The sequence below is a fragment of the Corvus moneduloides genome, chromosome 18, assembly GCF_009650955.1.
Source record: "Corvus moneduloides isolate bCorMon1 chromosome 18, bCorMon1.pri, whole genome shotgun sequence".
NCBI lineage: Eukaryota > Metazoa > Chordata > Aves > Passeriformes > Corvidae > Corvus > Corvus moneduloides.
In genome coordinates this window covers 7560521-7588406 of record NC_045493.1, presented here as the reverse complement: position 1 = coordinate 7588406, position 27886 = coordinate 7560521, and the positions used below count along the sequence as shown (strand labels likewise).

The 27886-nt window shown below is 42.1% G+C and overlaps 1 protein-coding gene across 1 annotated transcript; it reads right to left on the bottom strand.

The window, feature by feature from the left end:
* Positions 1 to 931: 931 nt before the first annotated feature.
* Positions 932 to 27121, bottom strand: ZDHHC8 (zinc finger DHHC-type palmitoyltransferase 8). Its single transcript, XM_032128341.1, has 11 exons — positions 27034 to 27121; positions 26172 to 26354; positions 22640 to 22797; positions 19317 to 19489; positions 18033 to 18135; positions 14615 to 14706; positions 12832 to 12964; positions 11837 to 11954; positions 10951 to 11060; positions 7031 to 8067; positions 932 to 5802 (listed from the first exon to the last, which is right to left on the bottom strand). Exons 1-11 carry the CDS (start codon positions 27119 to 27121, stop codon positions 5631 to 5633), a joined length of 2367 nt encoding a protein of 788 aa, XP_031984232.1. The 3' UTR covers positions 932 to 5630.
* Between the last annotated feature and the right edge of the window lie 765 nt (positions 27122 to 27886).

Below are 27886 nucleotides of genomic sequence, written 5' to 3'. Positions count from 1 at the left end.
TCCTGCAAAATGAAAAACAACAACAATGAAAAAAATTAAATACGAACTTGGATAATTTACCCATTACTTAGAGAGAAGAAAGCCGAGATTGTGGTAAGCCAAGATATATTTAAATAAAATTAATTGAAAGAGATCATGGGCTTATATAACCCTGCTTGATGTAGCCAACATCAATGGAGCCTGGTGACTACAGTTTGGGCCATTTTATATAAAAGGTAATCTCTGCCACGTGAAGACACGACAGCACACAAATATGACTGGCATTTATAATGAACATGCTCGAATGGATCCTCACTTAATGCAATTAGCCTATATATGCAAATTATGGCATCAGAAATCCTGCAGCAGCTGCAGGGCTTGGCAGCTGTGTGTGTTGTAAGACAGTCTGACAGATCGAATGGACATATTTCCAAAGACTAGAAACAGGCTGACAGATGAAGATAGATTAAGAATTGCACACGTTTGGGATTTATAAACCCAGATGACCTGGACAGAATGTATTCAACAAATATCAATATAAAAATTTTTCCAGTTACTCTGTGGCAGTGATTCAAAACTGTGCTGGACCACAGGATCCCTCTTAACCCCACAACTTAAATAAAAAGCAGTACAGAAAGCTTTATTTAATGTTGTTTCATGGACCACTTGCTGTGACCTTACAAACATGATGCACTGGTCATAACTAGGAGACACTCTTTTAAAGACTTACCATACTTCCTGCTCTACCATAAGGATCTTGAAAATGAGATTTAGCCTGCAGTCACTTCTAATATTTTGTCACTTTTGTCCTTTGCACTGGAACTGGCCTTTCCAGTTCTGCTCTTCCAGTTCAGGATTTGCACGAGTGGAAGTGAGAAAGGGTAGCGCACCATGAACCATCTCAGCAAACGAATGCATCTGAGGCAGAAACAGACACTCAAAAATACTGAAGTGACTCAAAAGTTTAAAAAATATATATGTATTACGAGAGCCACAAAAAAGGTTACAGACAGAGCTCCACAAAGCCTGCACGGATACATTCCAACAATTCAAGGTGGCAGAACAGGTGAAATACAGACCATAAAAACGGTTCGACATTAACTTTCCAGACTGTCAGAGACAGAAAAGCTTGACCCCATCTTTCCCACACACACAAAAAAATATTGACTATATATATATCTCTCTATATATCTCTAGTCTGGACCACAGATATAGTCCGAAGAAAACCACATTGCAATTTCCATATTAGGCTTGTAGGAGAGTAGGCATCATCTGAGGAACGTCCGTTGTAAGGCCCGGGAGGGATCCTCGCGGGCCGAGTTGACACAACATCACGCTTGGTTAGAATTAGAACAGCAACACCCCCCAGCTCATGTGCTGCACATGGCTACCAACACAGAGCTCTGTGCAACCCCCCGAGCTGGCTGAACCAAACTGAGTAAATACATTTGTTTTGCTTAATTAAAAAAGAAAAAAAGCAGATGTAAGATATTAGGGCAGTTCCTGCTATCACCTTCCTTAAAAATTCAAGACTTGAAGACTTCTTTAATGTACTTGCTTACAGACATGTTTTGAGACTGTATTAATGATCTTCAGGAAAATATGCCACCCTGAGGCTTTTTCCCTTGTTCACTTCAGGTTATGTCTGCATCCAGTTTTGACATGGGGGCCAAATGCTGGTTGTCTGTCAGTGCAGTATTTGGCCCGGAGTTTCAAAGTCTTTGCTATTCAGACTTTCCTATGAGGTCAACAAACAAAGTAGTAAAAAAAGAAAATATTAAGGCTTCAAGTAAAAATATTTCCTCTCTCTCCCACCCATGTAATAAGGTACATTTAATTCCATAATACTCAATATATTATACAATTAAAGATACAGAGATCCAACTTTTCAAGGCAGAAAAGTACTACAATGAAAACCTGGAGGCTAAATGGGAGCATATGAACAGGGAACAAACGGATAATAAAATGCAATATGCAATGAAAACTGATGCATAAACTAAAAAAAAATCTATTGCTCTTTTTTAAATAAGTAATACAATCCACAGCTACAAATAAAAACATGTTGAAGATATTTAAGACTTCTGAAACATGAAATAAGCATGACAAAAATAAAGAAGCTACTTTACAGGATGTGTTAACTCGTGCTGGATTTTCATGGCTGATCCCCACCTACTATAAATTAGCATCAATTAAATGAGCTTTCATGGAGCTACACCAATTTATACCAGCTGTAGATTTGGCCTGCAGTGTCTGTAAAAACAGGGTATCTGGGCAGAAGAACCTTACTGCTGATCTGTAAACTGCTTAAAGAACTGTAACATGGGCTGGATTCTGCTCAAAAATTAGAATTAATAAATAGGTCCCCAGTCCCACAACAGGAACTATGGAACAGACACTTACATGTATGAGAAAACAGCTGCAGGTTCAGTGCCTTGGATGGAAATGAGGCTGTATTTGCTGCATGCAATCTCCTGTTAACAGTTCTGCTTAGATTATTCTTTCAGAAAATTTGAATTATTTACTCCAGGCTATGTGCACTGAGTTAAATGCAAACCTCAAAAGGAAAAAAAAAAAAAAGACTTTGGTACCATTGTAAACCTATGAAAAAGTTGAATGTCTCTCAACTGTGGGCAAAACTATTCACAAAATACATAATCTTTACTGCTGAACCTGTACTGACACAGTGCATCCTTTCTTTCCTCCCTTACCCCTTGTGAACTATGTCAAAATAACCCTGGGTATTAGTGCTTTATACACACAATACTGTGTTTAGTCTTACTGAGAAATTCTCTCATGAACTAATGTAGTTAACTTCAAAGGCTCTTTGGCCCTTCAAGTTCTTCAGTAGCTTTTTCATTTATAAATGCAAGAGAAAGAACGATCAAAGTGGAGCATCACTGGGATGCAAATCTCAAATATTACATTGGTGCAAATTTTCAGCCTTGCTTGCATGAATTTCATGTACGTATTCAAAGATACATGATAAAATGTGCCCTTGTCTCTCTCCCTAATCCCACGTGTCTCATAACCCCTCTTTTTCAGGGCCTACATATAGCATACATGATACTTTAAAAACAAGTAATTCTTGTGATACTCTATGCACCAGAGTGAATTCCAGTCCTTAAAGAAGTACTGCATCTTTCCTGAGGAGTTAACATCAGGGTGGACTGCAGATTAATAACAGTTCAAGATGGAAGAAATCTGTAAGGCCATCTGGTCTACCCCTTGTCCCTACAGGCTCACCTCTCACAGAAATTTTTTAAGGACTTGTCCAAATACAGTTTGACTGTCCTAAACAGTTTGTCTCCAAAACTCTGCTTGGAAGACTATTCCACTGCACCTTCCCCTCCATCTTTTCTGTCCCCTTCTAAATGTAAACCATTGATTATCAGTGACAACCCTTTGATTTACCTTTGGTTTTACAACTTTTAAGTAACATATTTGTAAAATTATGATACTCAATTTCCACTTCATTGCTTAGCCAGTGGCATGTTTTAGCCCTTTAAATCTTCTCATTAGCCAGCCCATCCAGTTCTTTAATATATATTGCTCCATCTGTACCTGATCCAGTTTGCCAGCATCCTTCTGGTACCATGGTGCCTCCACCTAAAGACAATGTTCTACATGCCAGTGAGCAAATCTGCATAGAAAGACTATTGCTTCTCTGCTCTGCAGTGTCCCTACACCAGGCATTTAAAATATCACCAAGGCAATAAAATGCACACTGATTTCTACTTCACTCTCTCAGAACTTTGGCCTATTGCAGATGCATTGCTTTCCAGGTTTCTCCCTTCAGGCAACATAGAGCATTACACAGAGAGATGATTAACTTTCTTATGTTCCCTTCAACCTTTGTCTCCAAAAAATAATGTGATATACAAGGGACATAATAACCATGTATTGCAGCAGATGTCAAGATTCATCAAATCAAAATATAAATTTTAACCAGGCAAAATTAAGGTCAACATTTGCCTTCTGGAACAATTAATCTCAACATACATGAAAACAAATAAGATGTTATCAACACATTATGAATTGCTACCAAATACCTGGAGAGCTTTCCATTATAGCCAAGAACTGGAAAGGATTTAACCCCTTGAAACAAATATCCTGAAAAATGATGAATTTAGATCTCTCATCAAAACTATTCACCAATAGAACCAGGCGGGAAGTCGAGGTCTCATATGCAGACTGGCTCAGTGATAAATAGTAATTTTTAGTGACTTTGGCAACAGTCGTTCAGGATATTCTTAATTGCACACATGATCTGGCTAGTTAGCATTGGTCCAGATCTCAGTACTTTTGACTTCGGAGGTGGTAACTGAATGGAAAGGAAAAGGAGATAAGGAACAGAGAAATAAAAATCCATTTGTCCCAAAATTAGCTTTGCGAGAGTCCTCATATTTTTGACAAAAGTAATGCACCCCTTTCTTGTTTTTTACAGTAAAGTTGTCTTTAAATCCAACAAAGTAAATGTAGTTTTCTAGAGACAGGAAAAAGAAACCTCAGAATGTTAAATAGATTTGATTGATATTATTTTAAAAAGTTGTTCCCCAGGGGGAAAAAACCCAAATTGAAAATCATTTGTCTAACAGTATTGAAGACCAGAGGGAATGTGCTAGTAATTAGGCAGACAGAAAATTTATATCCTTTAGATATACGCTTGGCTCAGTTACACACACTGTAAATTCAACAGCTCATGGTAACCTTGCTGCGGGATTACACTGACGGCACCAGGGCAAGGCAGTAAACTCTGTTATTGCCTAAATCCAACAGGTAAGGAGGGTGCAGGGAAAGCAGCTGACGGCTGTTTAAAATATATTTCCATCCAAACATGTCCTTTCTTATCTGCTTGGTTTTGCTTCCGGATCAGAGAAGCCTTTCAAACCCAGAGGGAGCAGGAGGTCAGAGTGGCAGATCCTCACTGGTGTTGCGGTCCTTTTCCATGGAGACAAACACGCGCACACACACACAACTTCACACACAGGGAGGTGAATGGCAGACAGGGAGAAGCTGTTGCTATCCTTTCTCCTGCCCCCATCCGGGACCAGGGAGGCTTTTAAAGACGACATGGTGTCTGCAGCCCAAGTGGCCTTGCCTTGTTCCTTCCCAGGAGGAGGAACGTGAGCTGCAGTGCCCAGGGGACACGGAGCAGCTCCTGCCCAGTGCAGGAACCCTGCTTTCCATGGCGGCAGGAAATCAGCAGTTGGTCCTCTGGCTCCTGCTGGACACATTGCTGGCCAGAAGAACTAGGAAGGGACATGGGAAAACTGACTGATCCTGGACTGACCGTACTTTTTCACAGCACAACTGGTACACGACAGATTGGTTGGACAGACACGCGCACAATGGCTTTAGCGCTCTCTTGCAGGAAGGAAATCTGCTCTGCGGTGGTCTTAGGTCATAGCCAGTTCCCGCCTGTCAGTTCAGGAAGAGTCTAATAGACTGTACAGTTTTATTATTCCTTCAAGAATAAGGCTGCAGCTGGTTTTTGGCCAAAAGAGAAAGATGAAAACAGAACAAACCCAAAACAAGAAAAGGAGAGTGGCCGACTGCTGCTGCTCCTTCTTTGTTGTTATTTGAGTCTTCACAGTGCTCCTAGCTTCATGGCTGGCTGAGTGGATGGCTCTTTGTTTTTAATTCATTTTATTTTACACTGAAATTTCATAGGTTGTTCCACCTACTCCAGACACCTTCTTAACATTTGAGTGTCTAGCAGGGCTGACAGGCGTCCCCTGGGAACTTGATGTTGAACCCAACCTGGCTATTCCTTTTGGCTGTCCATTTATTTTATTGTGAGGTGTCTTCAGCTGCATGTCATCCCTGCATCAAAAGAAATATCAAAAGATGCAATATTAGTGACAAAGTGTGATAGCAGAATGGCTTCATTCAGAATAAGCAATTACCCCTGTCACCCTGAGTCCCAGCATTGCAAAATATTCAAGCCTGGGAGCAGGCTGGTTGAAGCCAATGCACTTGATGAAAAGCCACTGAAATGAGAGGATTAATTTGGCCATTAGGTTAGTGGACCACACCCCAGTAATATTTGTTCATTTAATTATTTGCTTAAATGCTTTGTTGATCCAAACTAATTGCATAGGCATTTGTAGGACACAGCAGGGTTTAACTGTCACCACTGCTCACTGCTGACCTTAAGCCAAACTGTGTCTTAAAATCAGAAATAAATTCTCAGAAAAAATATTTCCCAGTTAAATATCCAGTTAAACAAAACTTTGTTGCTCATCTCTGAAACAACTTGCTGACACTTAAGGAGACCTACAGTAATTGTTCTCCCACATTTCAGTAAGTTTTCCAAAATTGTTGGATAACAGGAGAGAGAAACCTGCAACCTCAACCAGAGGCCAGCACGGCGCAGTAAGTGCCAGATACAAAGGAAACTTAGATATTTCTGAAGAGCGCTCCAGGCCCCAGCTAAGCTGAAATACTGCATCCTCAGCAGGATCATGATCTCTTCAGGCTTTGCAAGCTCCACAGCTTCCAGAAGGAAAAGAGAAGCACATGCAGAAGCTGCAGTTGAGGATCTTGCTCAGATGGCACTTACTGAGGCTCTTGGCACAGCAAATCCTCTCTCTCCACGCTTTCTCACAGAAAGGAAAGAAGCAGCAAGGCCTTAAGGTAATGTTATGAAGCTCTGTGCTTTTATCAGCAGTTCTGTACTATGGACACTCAACACTGGGTGCACTGAGGGAAATATCCAAGCAATGTCTGGGTCCAGCCTCCCTTTAGGATGCAGCTCCACCCTTTTGTGCATAAGGGGAGGGATAATCTGCCTCATGCCTTGGAAATAATTCCCCAGTTCACCTATGATACTGCATCACTACAAATTTACAGCATAATTGACCACCTGCAGTTCCAGGTACAGCAGAAGTGCAAACATTTTGTCATGATGAGGTTTCTGTGGGGGTGTGACAGAACTGAAGAGCACCCACAAACCTCCTGCCCTCATGGCCCACAGCAAACACCTTATTTGGGCCGTGCTCTTGCTCACAAGCAGATTCCCACTGCTATCAGCCCCTCAAGCAGTACATACCTCTGTGCTCCCACTGACTGCACCTCTGTAATTTCCACAGTGTTTACAAACGACACAGCCTTCGGGCCTCCGTAAGAGGGTGACCTAGGCATCCCTGTGGGGGATGATGGGACCTGGTGGCCTGGGGATTTGTAGGAGCCATTGCTCACCCTGCCCTGTAGTGCTTGATGGGACTGCACATTATTATTGGCTAAATCAGCTTGCAGAGAGGTTGTGGAAGTCCTTGGTGCTCTTGTCATTGCACTTGAGAGTGAAGACACTGAGGACTGCAGTATAGGGTTCCTTGTGCTAAAGCTGGTGGCAGCCATCAGATTGTCCCTGGATCCGTATCTCATGGCCATGCTGCGCGGGTCTTCCGAGAGTGTGCTCACTTGCTGAAGGCTGTAGGAGCTGGGCGTGTCATAGACACCTGAGTCTGCAAACACCGAATCAGGGTGCGAGTGAAGGAGCTTCTCCCTCTCTTCCATCTCTTTCCTTTCCTGGATGGATGCCATAATTGTCTTGGAAAGGTTATCATAGCGGACTGGGGAGGGGTCTCGCTGATGCGGGGCCGGGCCCCCCAGCACTGGGCTGAAGCTCTGTGGTGGCTGGTGCTGCAGCTCGCTGCCCCGGAGGTGGCACATTTTGGCTGACAAGTATGGGGAGTGGTACCCGACAGAGCTGACTGCAGAATGGGCAATGCACTTCCTCCCTGAGGGAGACATGGGGTTCAGCAAACTGTCATACGAAAGACTCCCATTTCTGTTTGACAGGGAATTGGGAGAAAAGATGCTTTTGTAAGGGGTGGAAGCTGCCCCTTCAGACTTTATTGGATGAAGGGGCACTTTGTCTGTCCCTCTCCTGCCAGCAGATTTCAGGCTCAGGGATCGTGAATTGATGGCAAAGGAATCTATCTGGAGTGGGGAAGACTGATAGGTCTTGTGGAGGGAGCTCTTCCGGTAGCTGGGGATGTCCAAGCTGGGTTCGGACTGGTAATCAAGGCTCCTGCCATCCTCTTCTATCAAAGCCCCTTGACTGTGTCCCTCCTGCAAGGTGATCTAAAACAGAGATGAAGATGAGAAACAGAAGCCAGTGACACGTAATTACAGGGCTGCTCTCTCAGTGAGTGCATGGGAAGGACAGAGCTGAAGGTCTTCCCTCTGACCGTCAGCCCAGGTTCATGACAAGAAAATCTCCTGACTCCTGTTCAACATCTGGATTAGCACCTTAGAAGCAGAGAGTAGTTATTTTTACTAAGTGCTAAATAATAGTGACAGTAAAAAGTAAGTTAATACATGGACACTGAAAAACAATTGAATGAGAGACCTAAGGTGAGACTCAAGTCTCAGCCAAGGTAAATCAGATTGTAATCTGATGATACTGCCCTTGGAAAAAGCACTGCACTTCACGTTTTCTACAAATAGCTCTTGAGTTGAGGGATGTCAGGTTTTGTGTGCTGAGACAGAAATACTTTGAGCTTCATTTCAACACACTGGGGACCAGCACACCCTTATCCACTCTACTCTGTGCTATGAATATTCAGTAAATCTGAATTTCTGGTCATAGGTCTTCAAAATTCGGCACCTAACCTTAATTACAGCAGAGAGGCTCCTTCCCACCATTTATACAACAAAATGAAGCAATTTTCTCTTTTTTATTGCCTGTGTAGGAGAAAGTGGCCACATCAGAGAAAGAAACAAAGGCCATAATTTATTTATGTGCTCTGAAAACAGATAGGACTTCACTTTGTTTTACTCTATGAAAATTGCTCAGAGTTCTGTTCACTTTAAAAGCCATTCTGTGCAGCAAATAGCTTTTGCTGTTATTTTTAAGGAAGAGTTTGCCATAACGCACAATAAATTGGCTACACTGGCTCTGCAAACAAAGAATTATTATCAGTCACATATTTAATAAGAAATGCAGTTGACATGGCTTTTTCTTTGGTTTCTTTTAAAGGAAAGCTATCAAAAGAAAAAACTGAATCACAAACCCCTGGTTTATTGTGGATTTTTAAAAAAAGTTTTTTCCTTTGAGCTATAAGATAGAGAAATATGTAAAATGGCTCACTCTCTTCTAGAGCATGGTGCTAAATTTGGCCTTCTCTGGAAAAAGGAGACCAAGTGACAGCCTGTAAAGGAGGATGAGAGCAATGACGTAGCTTTTAAGTATATTTGTGCTACTTATCCTTGTGTCCCAAATGCCTCTTTCCTAGCAGCTTTCACTGCTCAAAAGCAGAATTACATTGACAGGCTGAAGAAGTAATACAGAACAGACACCATGGCATTCCTCACACAGCCCAGTCTCTTTCCCTCTGTACCTCCTGCTTAGGCTTGGCATAAAAATGCATGCCCTCCTATCAGCTCGCCACGCGAAGCCCATTTTATGGTACTCCCAGCTGATACTAGAGAGTTGTGACTTCTATAAAACTGAACAAGCCCCCAGAGCTTGCACATCAGTCAGCAACAGCAACAGCACTGTTTTGGGTTAGAATTGAAACAGCAGTCCTCAGAGTGAAGGTGCTGTTCCCTGTTATCATTTCACAGCACTGTCCAGTCCCCTGGCCTAATCAGAACCTCCCCTGTATCTATATTGCATCTCTGGCTGTGCACTGAATGAACACGACAAGCCTGTCTTCCTTGGCTCCCTGACTTTTGGCATTATGACTCAGTGTGCTGTGGTTTCCACAGCTCAAAATTGCTAGATGATGCCTGTAAATAGACTATTTTGAATTGGATGCCAAGCCATTTTTCACGTAATAAAGTGAAAATGATAGGATATTAAACTTCTTGGATACAGTGAACACACTGTTGTTCTTGTGTTCCCTTTCATAAGCCACTCGCTTCTTCATTAAGTGGACAAATCCAGAGAATAAGATTTACCATTTCTGCAGTAAGACTAAAACTCAAACTTGGTCGTAGCTGGAATTCCACTATCACCATCTTTCTTTTCCAAATGAGAAGGATTCATGAAAAGCTTTCCTCACCATTTAAGGAACATTCTGTCTTATTACAGTGTTGCTGCAGTCAATTATTTTTATCTACCATATTTTCCTTTCCTTACTTCTTTCATAATACTCCTTCCTATCACCCCCTTCTTGTTATTCCATGGGTGACACTGAAGGACCTGATGAAATTAATTTTGAGAAAACTGCACTGTGTGTGGTATGTGTTTTTAAGGGTGTCTCCACTGGTGTGTGAAGACTTGGATATATATTGCAAATATACAAGTTAGACCAGTGATTTTCAAACTGCTGCTCTCAGGCCCTGGGGGCCAAGGAATATTTGCAATAAATCCATGAGAAATAAGTTTCATAACTTCTAAGCAAAAGAGAAAACTATCAAAATTCCAGAGCAAATCTGTCTAATTGTTTGGACCTCAGTTTTCTTGATAGGTGAAAACGAAGCCAAGTATTAGGAAGGTGTTTTTTTCCATATAACCCAAATGCACTGAATAGGTGCTAAGGAAGGTCAAACACGAGGAGCCTTCCATTAATTTTCTCTAAAATATCTCTTGGGATGCTTTAAAAGTTCTTTCTATTTTGCAAGCTGACATCCTAAGGGATCAGTGAATACACTGACTGTTGGCTAAAGGGTCTGATCCAGAGAAGCACTCAGCATGCCCAGCTCCCTCTGAAGGGAATGTGAGGTGGCACCTCTGCCAGGAGAAGCCAATGGGAGGTGACACTTCTCAGCATCTCAGGATCAGGCCAAGACACCGGAACAGTGGCAGCACACGCCTGGCAGCGGGACAGCCGTGTCAGCAGGGGAAAGCTGTGAAATCAGACATGTTTCCATAAGGGGCACAGTGAAAATAATACACTGTCGCACAACAGTGCCAAGTGTTGTTATTTACTTTTACACTCTGACATTCACTAGGGCCCTGCAGTGAATTAATGCTCAGCTCCACACTGCCTGGGAGCAGAAACTCCGGGGCTCACTCACCTGCTCGGCCGTGGCGTGGTAGTGGACTTTGGGATTGTTGCTGAAAGCTGGTCGGTATTTGTACATGGCAGGAGTAGGAGGGCTGATAAGTTTGGGTGAGAGGCCACCTTCTGCAAAAGGAAAAAAAAAAGTACTTTCTATTAAAATGTGTGTGGAAAGAAAGCTGTCAGCCATAATTCCTTGCTATCCATCCTCCTCTGCAAACAGATCTGCTCTGGAGAGAATAAAACTTGCAGTACTTTTGTGTAGCATTCCACCAAAATCAATAGGGCTCCTATGGCAGTAACAGCACATTGCTGCCAGAGCTTTCTTCTACAGAGAAAAAGAAACAAGGCACAAAACATATTGAGTGGGGTGACATGCTTCGGTGAGCAGTAATTTTGCCTAATTTGAAATACTAAATATTTGTGTTGAATTCAGCTACTAGCTCTGTCTGGGAAAAAAAAGGTTTTTTTAACAATATCAAAGCATTAAATTTACATTCTCACAAATGAAATAATTCAGTTTGCAATACCTAAGAATTTCATGCTAATATTTCTGATTCCTTAGTTAAAAATGACATTTTTCATTTAAAAATTTATCAAAAATTTAAGAAGGGGTTTGAAAGAGTTTATAAACTCTGCAAAACTGACATGAAGCATTCAACCTAGGCTTGAATGAACCACTTCAAGCTGGCTTTTCTCTCCCTTCCCTGCTGTTAATTCCCCTAGTCTGGAAATATATATATAGAAATCCTATAAATAGAAAAGTCCTATAAATAGAAAAAAATCCTATAAATAGAAAAAAAGCCTTCACCCAGATGTTTTGAAAAAATAGAAGAAACCTTTTAAAGAGGGTGAAATATTTTCTCATTATAAAAATAAAACATTGATCATGCCAACTGTACCTTCACTGGTGCCCAGCTGCCCTTTTAGCTCAGAGTACTTGCTTGGATCTCCTTTGGGTGGAAGAGGTGGTTGCACATCCATATTTTTATCCTCCAGACCTTCCAGGCTGATTTTAGACTGAAAATGATCAAAAAAAATCAATCATTACATGCAGCTTGGTTAAATAACAGCGTGTGTCAGAGTGCTGGATGTACCAGAGGACCAGAACTACCTATACCTATAATGACAAACAGGATTTAGCATCCACTCCAGACAAGGACTGTCACTTGTAAAATTAGCATTGTCATAACCAGCCAGGAGAATTTTAAATGCACTATCCTGGTCTACTTGGCATGCTAAATACCATTATCATCACGCTAATTAATATGTGGTAGAAGACAATAGTGTTTTCTAGCATTTTTCAGTAGCTTTCCAGGTAGCTCTCAGCAAGTAACTATCCAAAGAGTGTAGGAAGTAACTATCCACAAAAATCTTCCAAGTTGGCTTCCTTTGAATCCACTGCTTTTTATAGGACTAAACAAATCCTTCTCTACTATTCATGCCAGGAGAAGCTGAAAAGAGAAGAGGAGAGAAGAGAACTCAGCTCCTGAGTCAATATTCCTTGACCTGGACCACAAGCCTTCCTGCAGCCTGGAAGCTCAGAACATTCTTTGAAGTAGAACAGCTGACCTGGTCTGGTGGTACAAGAGCTCATTAAAATTCATTTGAACACCAAGAGGTGACAATTCTTGGGACAGAAAATAACTACTGCAAAGAACAACCAACTCTTCCAAAAGAAGCCCAGAGGGATTCCATTCTAGAGCTGCCTGTTACTGGATCAAGAGCTGCTCTTACTGAACCTGGGTTACTTTCAGAGGATAAAGTTTATGACAAAGACTCAACCTCTATCATTTTCTGCATCATCTCAAAAAGATTTGTCAATGACAGACTCATTCCCAGGCTTGATAATGCTCAATCCATGCCCTTCAAAAGCAGAGCTTGGAGATTTCCTCACCTTGCTCCGGTTGAGGTTGGCTTGGATGCCGTTGTCACTGATCTTCACTGTGATCTGTCGCTCAGACAAATCAGGTCTCAGGAAAGGAGGCTTCACACTCACAGCTTGCTTTTTCTTGGGCTCGACCACATACCTGGTTAATTGTGCAACAGTCATCATTAAAATAAACAATAACCTAAGAACAAGGCTTAGAGACAAGAAAATCTTCCCACTTCCAGGTTATGATTTAAGAATGTGTCAGAACCTAGGTAAGAACTTCCATTTATTTCAATGTATGTAATAATTAGGCAGCAATAAAAAATTATTTTTTTTAGTGAGCAGAAGGAGAGGATGCATTAAAAAAATCAGCAACTTTTGAAGCACTAATGGACAAGAACACGAAGAGAGCAAGAGAAGCCTGCCACCAACAGAAGTGACTGACTAGATCAACCCCAGCTAACATGAAACAGCTGCCCTGTGGTGGGAGTCAGTGACTGGGGGAACAAGACCCAGCACATGGGGAGTTACCGTGGAGATGATGTGCTGCCAGTTCTGACTTACCACATGGTGACTTGTTTCTGTAGCATGTTTAGTGTTCAAATAAATGGAGGTAAAAGAGACTCACAAGTCCATAGGAAGCAACAAATCTAAGAGGAAATGGCTGACTTTAGATATCTAATTTCTCTCCAGTGGAACAGAATTCTGTAAGTGCAATTTGCCAGTGGCCGTACAATGCCTGAATATTAATACACACACCAGCTTTCTCTGTTTTAAGTGGTGAACAGGACATTCTAGTAGTGATGACTCAGTGACCTTCAATATACAGGACAATCTGAACAGGTCTTCACAAAACACAAATGTTCTGCTTGCTATAATTCTGTGAATAGCCATGATGACGGTACTCACACCCCCCTCTTAAAAGAAGTGTCTCACAGCATTTAACACCTGGTTCTTCTCATGTACCTTGATCTGATTTTCACGATTTGGTAAGTTTGAGAAGCAGCTACTCCAGTGTCTTTATTTTAACACGTGCAACAGTCCTTTAGGACTTATTTGTTGTGTAACAAAGGGGAATAGTGTCAGGGTCTGGAATTGTTCAACACCCCAAAAAGGCTCAAATAAGTCCTGTAGTAAGATTATGAACATGTTTGCAGGGTGGACAACTCAGCACCCAGAATTATTTATAGTCCATCTAATCTACTGCATTAAGATCCTGATTTCAAAATGTGAAACGATAAATCCATTTCCCCAAAAATAGAAAGCCATAAATAAAATCTCAAGTTCCATGATGTAGACCTCATTGATAATCTGTTTTATGATAATGAAAGTGCCAGTGAGATTGAAAACCACAGCAGCCTTAAATTAGATTTAAGTCTTAAGGAGAAAGTCTGATTTTAGCTTCTTTCCTTTCCTCCAGCAGGCTGGACGTTGCCTGTATAGTGTAAGAAGTTGTGTGGGCACTATGATAACATACGGGTATTTACCTTGTTACTGAAATCCACTGGATAAACAAGTTTATGAAGACAAGGGCATCAGCTCTTGACATAATTTGACAACCTCATTCCAAAAAAATATTTCTGGGATAAGGGTGGTGAATTACATGAAGAAAGCAACTACTTGGACAGGTTACAGCCATGCAACAGGGAAGCAGCTATCACAGAGCTCTGCCTTCAGGAGTTTTGCTTTGCTTTCCTCTTATTCCATCAATGACCTTTGGCTTGTGAGCCCAACCAAGCACATTTTCTTCCTCTGTCCCAACAACTACTCTTCCTCCCTCATTCCCAGCTGAGAGCATTTCTCTTACCTGGGAGCCAAGGGGCTGCAGAGCACGTGTTCCACATTTCCACAGCATCCTCGGGTAAAAGGATTCACTCCCCCACGGAATTTCCCTGTCACCTGGAAACATATTCAGGACAGTGCTCAAACCTCTGGTTATATAAAAGTCACCATCCAACCCTCACAAAGCCAAGAACAAGTCTGACCCTTCTGTCCTTCCCAAACAGATCATTTTTCTTTGAATGCTGCACTTTTTCTCTCCAGCTCTAACACACCACCTCTGTCAGCTAATTCCAGCTAGGAGGCACTCAACTCAAGATCCTTCCCAAAAGGACACCGCTGAATGTGACTGGGTTTCCAAATGATGTGTTCACCTCTCCATGCTGCTCCTGCACCGGATTTGTGTCTGCTCCCAGCCAGACATCCTGTTTTGGTCCCTTTCATTCCCATCACTTCCCCTCCTCTGCCTTGGCAAGTCCCCTCTGAACCAACAGCAATGTCGAATCAACATTCCCAAATGCTGGATGAGAACAATGTTTCCTCTCTCTCAGATCCCATCCTGAGCAGCAATCAGTACAAACCACTGCCTTATGTGGGATGGTGCCAGGAACTCCCTGGTGATTACAATGTTTGCTTGTAAATGAGCAGGTTTAATAAAAGCCAAGCCTCATTAGACTGGCAGGATCCATTCAAGGCTTCATAAGCACTATAAAGAGTTTGTACTCTACAGGCAGATACTTGAAAGTCACCATATGGGGATAAATACCAATAAAGCCAGGGAGATTAATAGTGGTTGCCATTAAAAGCATTACTGTTGCTGTTTGCAAGTAAAGCATTTTAATCAGCTCATAGTTCTGATCTAGCAACAAGTTTACAGAGTATCAGAAATACTTTAATTACTTGCGCATAAAATAACAACGATGGAATGATTCTGCAATATATTATGCTGGCCTTGTTGATATAACATAAAGCTCTTTAGGAGGCCAAGAGAGGCTGGAAGTTCTAAGATTTGGAAGAGCAACCTTTTGACGAAAACATGGGCCTGGGACATTTGGCACATCTGCATTCAATCCTAGGCTCACGCTGACTTGTGCCAGATGCTGGCAAAGCATTTCATATCTCTGTGCCCGTTTTCTCAAATACAGTATGAAAATAAAATTTCTCCAACTCACAGATTACAGTACTAATTATATCAATTTGGTTTCTAAAGTAGTTTGAAATCCACTGGTAGAAAGCAGTCTAAGAAGTAAGGATATTTATTTATTCTATTCAGAAACTAAAAATACCAGAATATGAGCAGATGTTGGGTTATGGGTTATTTTGATTCCATAGAAGAATTTCAGAGGCATTCAGAAAGCTCAGAAACATCCAAACCCAGACACGATGCACTTTTCAATCACAGTCTGCCTACTATGAATGCTCGGAACTTACAAACTCCAGAATGAATAAATACCAAAAATTTACAGTAAAAACCCAAAAATGTCTGTACCACTGGCCTATAAAATGTACTGGAAAAAGACGACAAGATAAGCTGAGCATATTGCAACTGGAAAGCTGACAGTAGATAACTAGCAGTGTGAGAAAAGAGAAACAACAGAGAGACTGCAGGAAAAAAGAGAATGTCTTAGAACAGTGGCAAAGCCAGGAGCAGATTTCATGTCCATCTCTCCTGGTCTGGTGCTCTAATTACTTAGATATGCTTCCTCTAAAAGGGACCTGAAGGCTGGGAACATCCATCCTCCAGTTACAGATAGCTGCTACATATGACTAAGCAGAAATTAAGACCAGATTGTATTTAATTTTCAAAATGGCATGGGAAGATGAATTAAATCTCAAGTGGTTTGGTATCTCAGGAAACCAAACCAAACTAGGATACATTTTCCAACAGTTATTTCAATCAAACAAAAAATTCTCAAACTTCTAAATTCTAGTGCAGCCACAAACACATGAAGTTAAATTTTACATTTTTTTAAAGTTAAATTTTTTCTTCTTCTTCAGCCTAACATTTTCATTGAGAGTTTATATCACTGCACAAAGACAAGCTTAAGGCAAACCACAATTTGGGCTATGAGACCAAAATGCTCTGTGTTTCATGCTCCTATTGTTAGCACTATCAAACCTAATGCTTGAGCAAAATCAATTTTAAAATGAAGAGCAGATGATTCTGAGCAGGACAGAGAAAAGCATTTGAAGATGACAGCTATGGAAGCTTGCTTTGTTCAAAGGCCACGTTAGGCAACAGTTTAGGATGACTTCAGATTCCTTGCTTATGTAAACCTCCCACACTCTTCTGGATAAGGGTTTTTATTGTCTTCTTGTGGGATGGAGACAATGTCATCTCAGTTTATGAAGGCCTGGCCTCAGACAGATGTTTTCAACACTCACAGCCTGCCCAGGAGCCAGACAACTCCACAGCATGGAGCCATCAGCCCCCAGGACAGCCAAAATAGCTCAGTGGGAGCTGCAGAGCACCCATGGGTGCAAGGGCAGAAAAAACGCAGCTGAAAAAACCCAAACCACAAAGGAAAAGAAGTATGGTGGAAAAAAAAAAGTGAAAAAAGCCCAGATACGAGGGGCACTTTGGGGCTGGGGCTGTGAAAGGGTAAAGCACTGGAGGGCACAGAGTTCATCAGCCTTGGGAAGAGGGCTGAGACCAGTGCCACACATGCAAACTGTCCCTTAGCGGTGGCAGGGGCCTGTTATTGATCTCATCACACTGATCTCTATCACCCACACCATGCTATTGATGTGCACATGAATGTGGGTCTGCATCAACCACAGGGGCTGTGATCATAGACATTTGAGTAGCTGCAGGGGAACTGAAGTTTTACAGGCTTTTTGGCACAAGGTGTCATGTTGGCACTTGGTTTGGAGAAGCAAAGCAAGTTGGGTCCAACAGCACTGTGTGTGTGTGTGTGTGTGTGTGTGTGTGTGTGTGTGTGTGTGTGTGTGTGTTCATATGCATGAGAACAAGAGAGAGACACAGAGTGAGACAAAGAGCTAACTCAGACCCTATTATGGGCAGTGTGGGCTTGCTGGAGGAGTTCAAAATACCAGGAGAGAGGGCAAATGATTTAATCTTTTCCTTTCTTTCTTTCACTCAATCTCATGGATTGTTCAGTCTGACTCATAAAGTTTGAACTTCTGGGGTTGATGGTACTCGCCACATAAAACCTATTTCAAGGCCATGAGTAGATTTTAAATAATAAATAAGCCTGGGGTGATGCTCTGTGGCTAAAAAAGGGAAATCTTTGCCTGCAGTGCATTAAAAAAAATATATCTGAAAATAAAAAAATAGGCAATCTTCCTAGATCTCCCCAAAAGCTCCAGTAAGAGAGTTACTGATAAGATTTGGACCATCTTTTGCTTTACCCAAGCTGACTTGCTGGCTTTCCTTCCCAACTCAACACCTCAGCCACAAACATGGAGAAAGGATTGCTTCTTACCTGTTCATTCGTTGTGCGCCCTCGGGCCACTAGAACAATATGGAAGCCAGTGAGACCAATGACTGGAATAAAGAATAACCCAGCCACACACATGACAGCCATTCTGTATCCAAGAGTTAAAGAAACTGGGATGAGTGAAGGGAAAAAGAGTCTATGAAAGACAAGAGAGAGGAAAAGGAGAAAAAAAAATAGGGAGAGTGTCACAGTGTCATAGAACGGTTTGGGTTGGAAGGGACCTTAAAGATCACCCCCCTGTTCCAATGCCCCTGTTGTGGACAGGACACCTTTCACTAGACCAGGTTGCTCCAAGCCCTGTCCAGCCTGGCCTTGGACACTTCCAGGGATGGGGCAGCCACAGTTTCTCTGGACAACCTGTGCCAGTGCCTCATAGTGAAGAATTTCGTGCTAATATCTCATCTAAACCTGCCTTCTTTCAGTTGGAAGCGGTTCCCCTTGTCCTTTCACTCCAGACCCTTGTCCAAAGTCCCTCTCCAGGTCTTTTGGAGCCCCTTTAGGCATTGGAAGGGGCTCTAAGGTCTCCCTAGAGCCTTCTCTTCTCCAGGCTGAACAACACCAACTCTCCCAGCCTGGCTCCAGAGCAGAGGGGCTTGAGCTCTCTGGGCATCTCTGTGGCCTCCTCTGGACTTGCTCCAGCAGCTCCACATCCTTCTGATGTTGGTGCAGCACTCCAGGTGGGGTCTCATGAGTGCAGAGTAGCGTGTCCCTCACCTTTAGCAAGGTCTAACTAAATTTCATCTCAAAGTCCATCTGCTCCTAGTCTGGGTCCTCCTCCCTGAGATGGTTAAAAAGTAATGCGAACTCAGTGACTCTGGCTCTACCTACCTTGTAAGAATGTTCTGCACTAATCTATCAAGAGCAGTGACACCCCTCAGAGCCAGTGGTTCCTGTGTTACACCAGCATGCAGGAGGCTGCTTCCAGAGCAAACTCTGCTCCAAAATACAGCAATAGAGTTTTGAATACAGAAAACAGCAGCTGAGAGCTACACCTGGTTCTAAGTAAAATTCAGGGAGGCAGCTCATCCTTCTGCTGGGTTGTCATGACAAAGACTGAGAAAGACAAAGGGTCAGCTATAGTTTCTGGAGCAATCCATGTTCACACAAGTACGACGGGAACAGAGGAAAACCTGCACTGAGCATTTACAGGAGGAGAACAGTGGGGGATCAGGAGAGGCTCCACCATCTCCTGCAGGAAAAATATTCAGATTCATTCTTTCACATTTTCCTCAGTCACCTTGAGTCTTGAAAGACCAAAAGGAAGGATACGTAATGGTAGTATGAGCTGCTCCCAGCTTTTCCATATGGTTTAGTACGAAGATGAGCCCAAAGGTGAACACTCCAACCATGTGCGTACTTAAGGACAGCAAGAAGAGAAAAAAATAGCGGTAGTTCCTCCGTCCTATGCAATTGTTGACCCATGGGCAGTGATGGTCAAAATCCTTGTAAAAAAAGGGAGAGATAGGGAAAAATATCCAAACAGTGAAAGAAAATACATTGCCTTAGAGATGAACCCGAACCACTGTCATGTAAAATTACATCAGACTAGTTCTGCAGCTTTACAAAATGCTTGACTGTCTTTATAAGGCTCTTTTTAGAACCAAGTTGTTTCTCTGTCCATGGATGGAGAGGTACTTGAGTGTTTATAGCATTTGAAGAGAGAATATATTAAAAATAAAGGACAGGCTATTTATCTGCTAGCAGCAGAAGCCCTAATTTTTTTTCATCCTTAGCATGAGTCAATTACAATGAAGTTATTATAACCTAAAATGGTTTGAAGATGCAATACTGCTGCAGAATTTCCTGTCCCACATTTCAGTACTTATACATCACTGAATGAATCCACTTTGAACAATGGACATCACAAAAGTACCTTTTTACCAAGCAGGTCCACAAAGAAAAGCAACAGCTGGATCAGACACAGGCAAAGTGCTGCACAGGTTCATTAATAGTTATGAATCCAAACCGAACTATTTTTCTCAGTCAGAAGTCCAAAGTACCTCACAAAGTCAGATCCCTTTTAACAGGAGATTTAATAATGAGGGCAAGCCACAGACACCCTCTGAGTGCCTTTACACAGTTTTGTAAGCATGTAAATCCACTGTCTCCAGTGGGATTATTCTTGACGTGAAGACAAGATCAGATGCAAGAAATAAACCCTTCTCACCTCTGTGTTCTTCAGAACAGATATTACACTTTCATTGCATCGACAAATGAGCTGTTTATTCTTTGCTTTGTGCCAATGCTATTTTTAAGCACTGCTCAATGATGACACAGGGGGTTTTATATTTCTAAGTTTTGCACAACACATTTACCAAAAATTTACAAAATACAAAAAAAATGGATTAGAGCTTTCTCAAAGCACATTAGAAAATGAGAGGGGCAACTTAATCTTAAGATCATTTCAGGCTATATCTGAAATGCTGACATAACATCTGTCTGTTATGCAAATATGGCTGTATGCAACCCAAAATACCTATGGATTATGAAACCATGTAAGTACTCACTGCAAACATTTCAATTAAGAAAACAAAAATCTGACTACTTTTGTCACAGATTCGTTTTTGGGTCCCTCTGGTAACAGCATGCTTTAAGTTTTAATTGGTTTTATTTCTGTAAATGTTGTCTGCTTTTGTTGTTTATTTACTTTTACCAAATTGTTCAGAAGTTTTATATTTGGGAAAATAATTTTTATTGTCCATTCTAGACTGAAAGTGAAAACATGTGAACTACAACCCTGAGTGGATCCTACATGGAAAGCCAGCAGAGTCACTCCTGTTACTGTCTCAAAGCTCTTCTAGGATAGACAGGTGAGTGGGAAACAAGCATCACAAGAATCAATAAAACATGTTTTAGGCCATGATTTATTGATTCAGACGTCATTAATGATTTTTGCCTACATTCCTCCACAGCAGTAATAACTTAATTACAAGCAGAGCTCCTTACTTGGGCACCAGAACAGTAGGGAACATTCAACTGACCTGACTATCAATAGAACTTGTGGAGAGCTAGCCAGTGTCACCTTGCCTTCTGCTATTTTATGCAGGTTCCTTTTGGATTCTCTCCCATTTTCACTTCTGCTGCAGAACTGACTCCCATGGAGGCCTTACATCAGCATGAAACTTCAAGTGTTTATACCAGTGAGTTTTGAGCAATCTTTTTCTAAGAAAACTTCATTTGTTGAAAACAAATTTTTATGCTGAGCCACCGGGTAAGGTGGAAGAAAGAAATTCCATGGGACAACTGAGAATTTACCATCATCTAAACAATCCTCAGGATCTAGAATTAGTGCAAACATTTATGTTTTAGAACTAGGAATGTTTGATTCAGGTTTTCTACAAAAAATCCAGCTCTATCCAACAATTCACAGCAGTCTAAACAAATTGTGCGTCACAACTTATGAACAGCTATGGCTATTCCCCTCTACCCAGGGACCTTGGCAGCTCCTCACTCTCAGGCTTCTAAAATCCCACATCCTTCTAAAGCCTTCCAAAACAGGACAGCCTTGTCCTATTTATCGATGGTTACTAGGCACAGCACTGCTTCCAGGTAATTATAACTTAGATATATATTGCCCTGAAGGAGAAAATGACTGACACAAGATAAATACAGGCAGCCTTTCTCTCACTTGTAACTGTGCTGCTTTCTTTGGGACTATTCCCTTGCTTATGGCAAAGAGGATTAGGACAAAGGTAGTGCATACAGCATTCCAGCTGACTACGGTATTTTTTCCTCTTCTGATTAGTAATTCCTTTCATTTTAATGGCACAGCTGAAAATATTTTAGACATATTGAAGATTTCATCTTTTGAAAAAAAATTAGACCTTGCAGCAGAAATGATCCTTTAGAAGTAGAATTATTAGCTCAGCAATAAAAAGCATCCTCTGGCAATACACTACTGTGAATACAGTGCTCTGTACCTACATGTTTGGGAGATGCTTATAGCCCAGAAGCACATCTTACTGTTTAGGGGTTATTTTTTAAAAATCCTGTGTGACTCACCAAGACCCTAAGGGTATCAAGAATCATGAAAATCCCCTAATTCAGAGCAATCAACATTAGAAACATGAATGATCTCATGCACTGAGCTGAGGTGTTGAAAGAAACATGGGCGCCTTCCATTGACTGGAGAACCACTTACTGAATTCTGAGTTTGGTTTTCCTGAACTCACACACCATTCTGGCTTCTCTTCTTGTCCACTAATGTAGGCATCAGTTTGCTCCAAATTTAATGATGAGCCTTAAGCTCACACGTGACAAGTTAAAATGGTTCACCCTGCATTTCTTGCTCTCCTGAACTCTGCATCCACTCTCCCATTCACCCCTTTTTAACATTCAGAAGACACAGCCAGCATTATAAATTTTTATTCTAATTATCACTGCCAACAAGGCAGACATCGAGCATTACTCCATCTGTGACACACATAACTGAGGGCTGTTCAAATGGTACCACTCAGCAGAGTCCAACAAGGCTACAGCTGTGAACTTCCAAGAACTGGAATACTGGGGCAACCCCACTGCCTGTTTCCAATAGCAGGTGCAAGCCCAGCCCCGAGGCAGAGCCAGAATGACCTGACCCCCAGCAGTGTTACCTCCACGCAGTTGTCACAGACGCTGCAGTGGGAGCAGCGGGGCGGGCGGTAGAAGTGGCAGGTGGCGCACCACTTCATCCGTACTTGGATTCCTTTGATCTCCACGTTCTTGTACAGCGGCGCGCGGAAGTCGTCGTCTTTATCCTCATCTTCGTCTGCTGCTCAATGCAAAACTGGAAGTTAGTGGAGATAGCAGAGGACAAAGAGAACAGAGCTAATCCTGTCAGCACCTGGGACACAGGGGCACTGCACAGTCCCCTTACTGGGGACAACACAGAGGGCAGATGGTTTATCACCTCTGCCCTGTTTAAGAAAAGAGTCCATTTAAAAATAAATGCACAAAATAAAAACCGGTCTATAACAGACAAAGATATATTGGGAAGAAAAAAATATTATTCTAGATTCCCATGGTCTTTGTTTGTTTCCTCCTGACAGAAAATCTAAGAAGTTCACATCTATTTAACACCTGGTTAAACATTATAGCGCAGCTGGCATTGGTTGACTGGCTCCAAATTAGGTGGAATTTGATAATGTTGTCCCAGTGGAGCATCAATTACTGTCATGCAGTTCTATATTAAATCTTCTCTAGATGTGTTATCATGATCCAATTTCCATCGACTTCAGAGGGAAATTCTCCCTTCACTTAGATGAGCTTGGGATCTGGCTCAGCTACAGTATTTATCTTGCAAGAGTATTCTCTGGATTAACGTTTGTGTGTGGAAGCAGAGTGCTGTACTGGCACCATTCCCTATAATTTTCCTTCATAACTAGTCACTGGGACTCTTAGAGAGAGTCAGACTCTAAATCCCTTAGGCACTTCTATAAATACAGTCTGTAGGTTCTCCAATACCATTATAAACCTGCCCATGCTGTGTTACACATGTGGGCAGATGAAAACAAGACACCAGAACAGTCAAACCATTTAAGCTCTTATAAAAAATCTGATTATGCTGACAAAAAGTATGTACATTATATATATACCTACATGCATTTAAACGTGTTGCTTTTGCAGAATTCAAATACAGAGTTGATATAAAACAGATTCACATCAAAAATGCTGAAAGCTAGTTTGTAGTTGGTATAATTAGCCAGCAACAAACATTGCCAGTCTCAGCCTAGTCTGTAAATCAGATTTTTCAAGGCAGCCCCAGTTTCAGTTACTTAATACTTCCTTTCCTACTCACTCATTCTGGTGTATTACCAGAAATTCACTCACACAGAGCCAGTCCTGATTCATACCAGAAACACTCAGAGAGCCAACAAATTTTTAAAAATATTCAAAAATGAGTAATGGATCTGGGAGTTTGATTAAGATCCTCTTCAACAAGCTGGGTTTCTGCAGCCCAAGTTCTATCATTTCCCCCATAGGCCAAGTTCTATCTGCCAGAGAACCTGTAAGCTCATATGATATAGCTGGAAATGTGCTTACTTCCAGTTTCCAGTGACCTGAGCAGAAGAATACATTGGCAGAGGAATGTATCTTACTACACAGATTCTCATACTGTGATCCACTGACACAGAGTAGCCAACCTCATATTTTTCTAACAAATTTTTGGAGGCTTCCTTACAGGAATTGTGTGATTTCATTAGAGTCTCAGCTTTTGTATTGCTTATTTGTTGTTTTGATTTTGAAGTAAATTCCTAACTATCAGAAATGTGCTAAGAAGCTTGAAAACCAAGAAGACTAAACCTAATTTCAACAGCAGAAAGCAAATGGAGTGATTGTGTATTCATTTTAAGTCCCTCCTACAATTCCTGAACTCCTTGCGCTGGCAGCCCTGCAGGTGGCGTGGGGTGGTGATATGCTTTTTTTCACATGCACACTTGTGATCTGAAATAACATCTGCTCCTCCTTCCTCCCAGCACTGGTATTTATAGTCTTTTCCATCTTTTCCCTTATCAGTTTGCTTCCTTCACACATCTAAACTCCTGCTCCATTACTTTCTCCCAGGACGAATTCCATGCCTTTTCTCGTCCTTTACCCCACTCCTCTTGCTCCCAGCATCTTCCTGACAAAGCATAGGCACAGCACAGAGATGCAAGGCCAAGGCCACAAATGAAGTGAGAGACAGAAGAGTGGTGAACTTTAGGAACTCCTCCTTCCTCTTCCTGCTTTGCTCCTGGACTCCCTTGTGTAAAGGGAGATGGGATGGGAGGGAAGATGATGAGAAAGTTTCTATTTGATCTCCCTGTGTGTTTCTTCCTTAAATGCAAAGTCCAAAATGAAGAACTTTGTTTGCAAAAGGAAGTTAGAGGAGCCCAAAGGCAGGTATGAACTGACAATACACACAGCACTGATCACTCCTGGGGCCTGGTGATGTCCAGCCCTCTGAGGGAACTGCCCTGTACAAACACACTGGATTCTCAGACTGAGAATGTTTAATGTTTAATTAACCACTGCTATCTCTGCTGAGATAAAGAAACTAACATGTCCAGGAAACTCCTTAAAACTCCACCTGCATGAGTTCTTCCGAAAGTCACTATCATTTGTAGCTTTAAGCACCTTTACACTTTATCAGTTATCTTACACAAGTGACCGAATCTTGCCTCTGCCTCAGTTTGCCTTTACACACAATTATTTCCTTAACTGGAGTGCTGCAACACTTAATCAGGGGTTCAGAAGCTTCGGCTAAGAGGAATGGCAGAGAGATCCTCATCATTAGACCCTGCTGCCTGAAGAAACCTGGCCTTGCTACTGAGCAAAGCCAGCAGGACTGGTACCTTGTTCTTGTCAGGTAGCAATTCAAAATAGATACTGAATTTGGTAAATAGAGGTGAAGAAGCACAGCTTGCAGACAGCACAGATCCATTGGTTTAGACAGACTGCCTAGAGCAGTCTCTGCTGCAAACTGCATGTGAATAATTATTGGAAGACAGATAAAATGAGGTGATAATTCTCTCATTAGGATGTGTTAAAAGAGATAGCTGCACTGTGGTTCCCATTACAAAAGCTGAGTGATCTCTATCCTATTTAATCAGCTGTGAATCAGTACTAATTTAAGCAGGAATATCTTTCTAAATGTATACATTTTTAGACACTCTAAGGCAAGCCTCAATCATTATCTGTTCTAGCGTTCAATGCTTCTGCTTTTTTTTTTTTTTTTTGGTATTCTGGAAGGACTGCTTTTATGAAACTGTTTCAGAAAGTTTAGCCTCTCCCCTCTGCCATGCTCTGCTACCTATTGGGAAGACAGCGACTTAAATCCAATGTGCCAGCATGACACAGGGGATAGCAATCAAAATCACATCACCCAGGAGAGCTGTTCAAGGAGAACCATTCTACACAACTCTGTGCCCTCGAGTGCCAGTCTGAGCAAGTGCAAGGACAACTGACACTCAGGAGCTCAGAAGGGAGCAGGAGGATACCCAGCATTTCACTGCCATCCCACTTCTACTGACAGTCGAGTATAGTAAATAAATAAATACAGTCTACAAGATTACTCAGCAACTTGTGTGTTTGGATACCTGGCACCTCCTTTGGCTTGGATTTTCAAAGCCTCCCCAACCCCTGCAACAGTCCCATTTCTGTTACCTCGTGGGAAAACTCCAGGGTCCATGAAAGTTGCCATGCTGAAGTTCGCCAGTACAAACAAGAAAACGAGTCCATTGTACACTGGGATGGCTGGGGAGATGGCTTTTGTCAACCAGGGGCACCTGTGGAGAAGAAAAGTTATGGGTAAGGGCTCTTTCAGCTGTAACACGTAGTTTCTTTCCACTCACCACCATCACACAGAGAAGTACTCTGGGTCCCCCCCCAGCCATGCAGCAAGGCTGAATTTGCAATGTAACAGAAATTTCCACAGAGCCTGTTTCAGTGATCACTGCAACACCCTCTGTAAAGCTGCTTTGTTCCAGAGCACAGAAAGCACCGATTGTTCACAGGGCTCACAGGGCTTTGCCACCCTATTGCCTTATCTGCAACCTGGCGTTTTACTACTCTGTGTGAAAGCTTCACCCCATTGTTGCATTTCTGTTACCTTCTCTACAGCCTTGTTGCAGTTGGGGTTACTTTCAATTTTCACTGGTGTAAAGCAGAATAGGATTCAAACCATTGATCCCCAAAGCAGGCGCAAAGAGAATCACACTTGCTTCTCACTAAGCTTCCATGGTTTTCAACACTCAGAACCAGCACTACAAAACCTATCCTTGGGGGAAAGTTTTGTCAGACCAAGCATGGGCTTTGCAGGTGTCAGCAGAACATGAAAATGCAGTATCAAAAAGAAAGTGGATGGCATATGCCATGTGAACGATGTTCAGAAGCACCAGAAAGATTCGTTGCTTACCCAGTGAGATAAGAAGATAAAGGGTAAAGGAGTAGGAGACTTTGGAAAGAGGATGGGGAAATGCCTGTTAATTAGAGGAAAATTGTTTAAACTGCAAAGAACACTTCCCACCAGCAGAGAAGGGCAGGATGAGGCAGCAAAGAGCCTGCTTTACACGCAGCTTCACCAAATAAAAAGCAGTGTGCATTCGCTCAGCCATTCGCAACCTCTGAACACCACACCAAATGTACTTCTCCTCTCTGCAGGAGGAGGTTTGGTGTTACAGGGGCACTGAGGAGAAAAATCAGATCAATCTCATGACACTTGCAAATATAAATAAGGAACAATGTGGGTCAAAGTATGTAATTGAAAAAAAGACCCCTCACTGAGTTGCTCCTTAGATTTCCACATGTCTTGACAGCCAAGGACTCTTCCAAGGCTGCCGAACAGGCAGGCATTCAGCAATGCCTGCTGCCATTAGCATAAATCATACACTGGCTCATGTATTCTGGTATTTTGCCTGCATTACATCTACAGCTGGATCTGATTGTCTGCCAACCTGAAGGAGAAAACAACAAGCAAGCAGCCTTCTTCCATGAATTTGCACCAACAGGCTGTTTTGAACAGCTGAGAATGGTGCTACTGACCTTGAAGGAACACTGTCAAACGTGCTCTTATGGCCACTGTTGGAAGGGCACCACATTTTCTTCTCCCATTTCTTTGTGGGCAGGCAAAAAGAGATTGTTTTGCACTCCCCCACCTCTTCACAGCTGGGCTTTTAACACTGCGCTGCTGCAAACTGCTTTTAAAAGGACCTTTCCTTGTGTGTGCTTCACTTAGCCTAGCCTGGATTGAGGAAAAGATAAAAAAGTCCTACCCAGGACTGAATGAACTCTAAAGCATTGAGCAAGACACATCTGTGGCCAGGGCCAAACCTCCAGGCTGACTAAAGGAGAAGTTAAATCAGCCAAAGACAGCTTGACTC

Excerpts from the sequence above, each read along its gene's own strand:
- ZDHHC8 (XM_032128341.1), bottom strand. The coding sequence starts at position 27,121 with ATGGCTGAGCGAATGCACACTGCTTTTTATTTGGTGAAGCTGCGTGTA. Across the intron at positions 22,798-26,171 it reads CCCTGGAGTTTTCCCACGAG|CAGACGAAGATGAGGATAAA; the intron begins GTAACAGAAATG and ends TGCATTGAGCAG. Across the intron at positions 19,490-22,639 it reads TCTGTGACAACTGCGTGGAG|GATTTTGACCATCACTGCCC; the intron begins GTAACACTGCTG and ends TTTTTTTACAAG.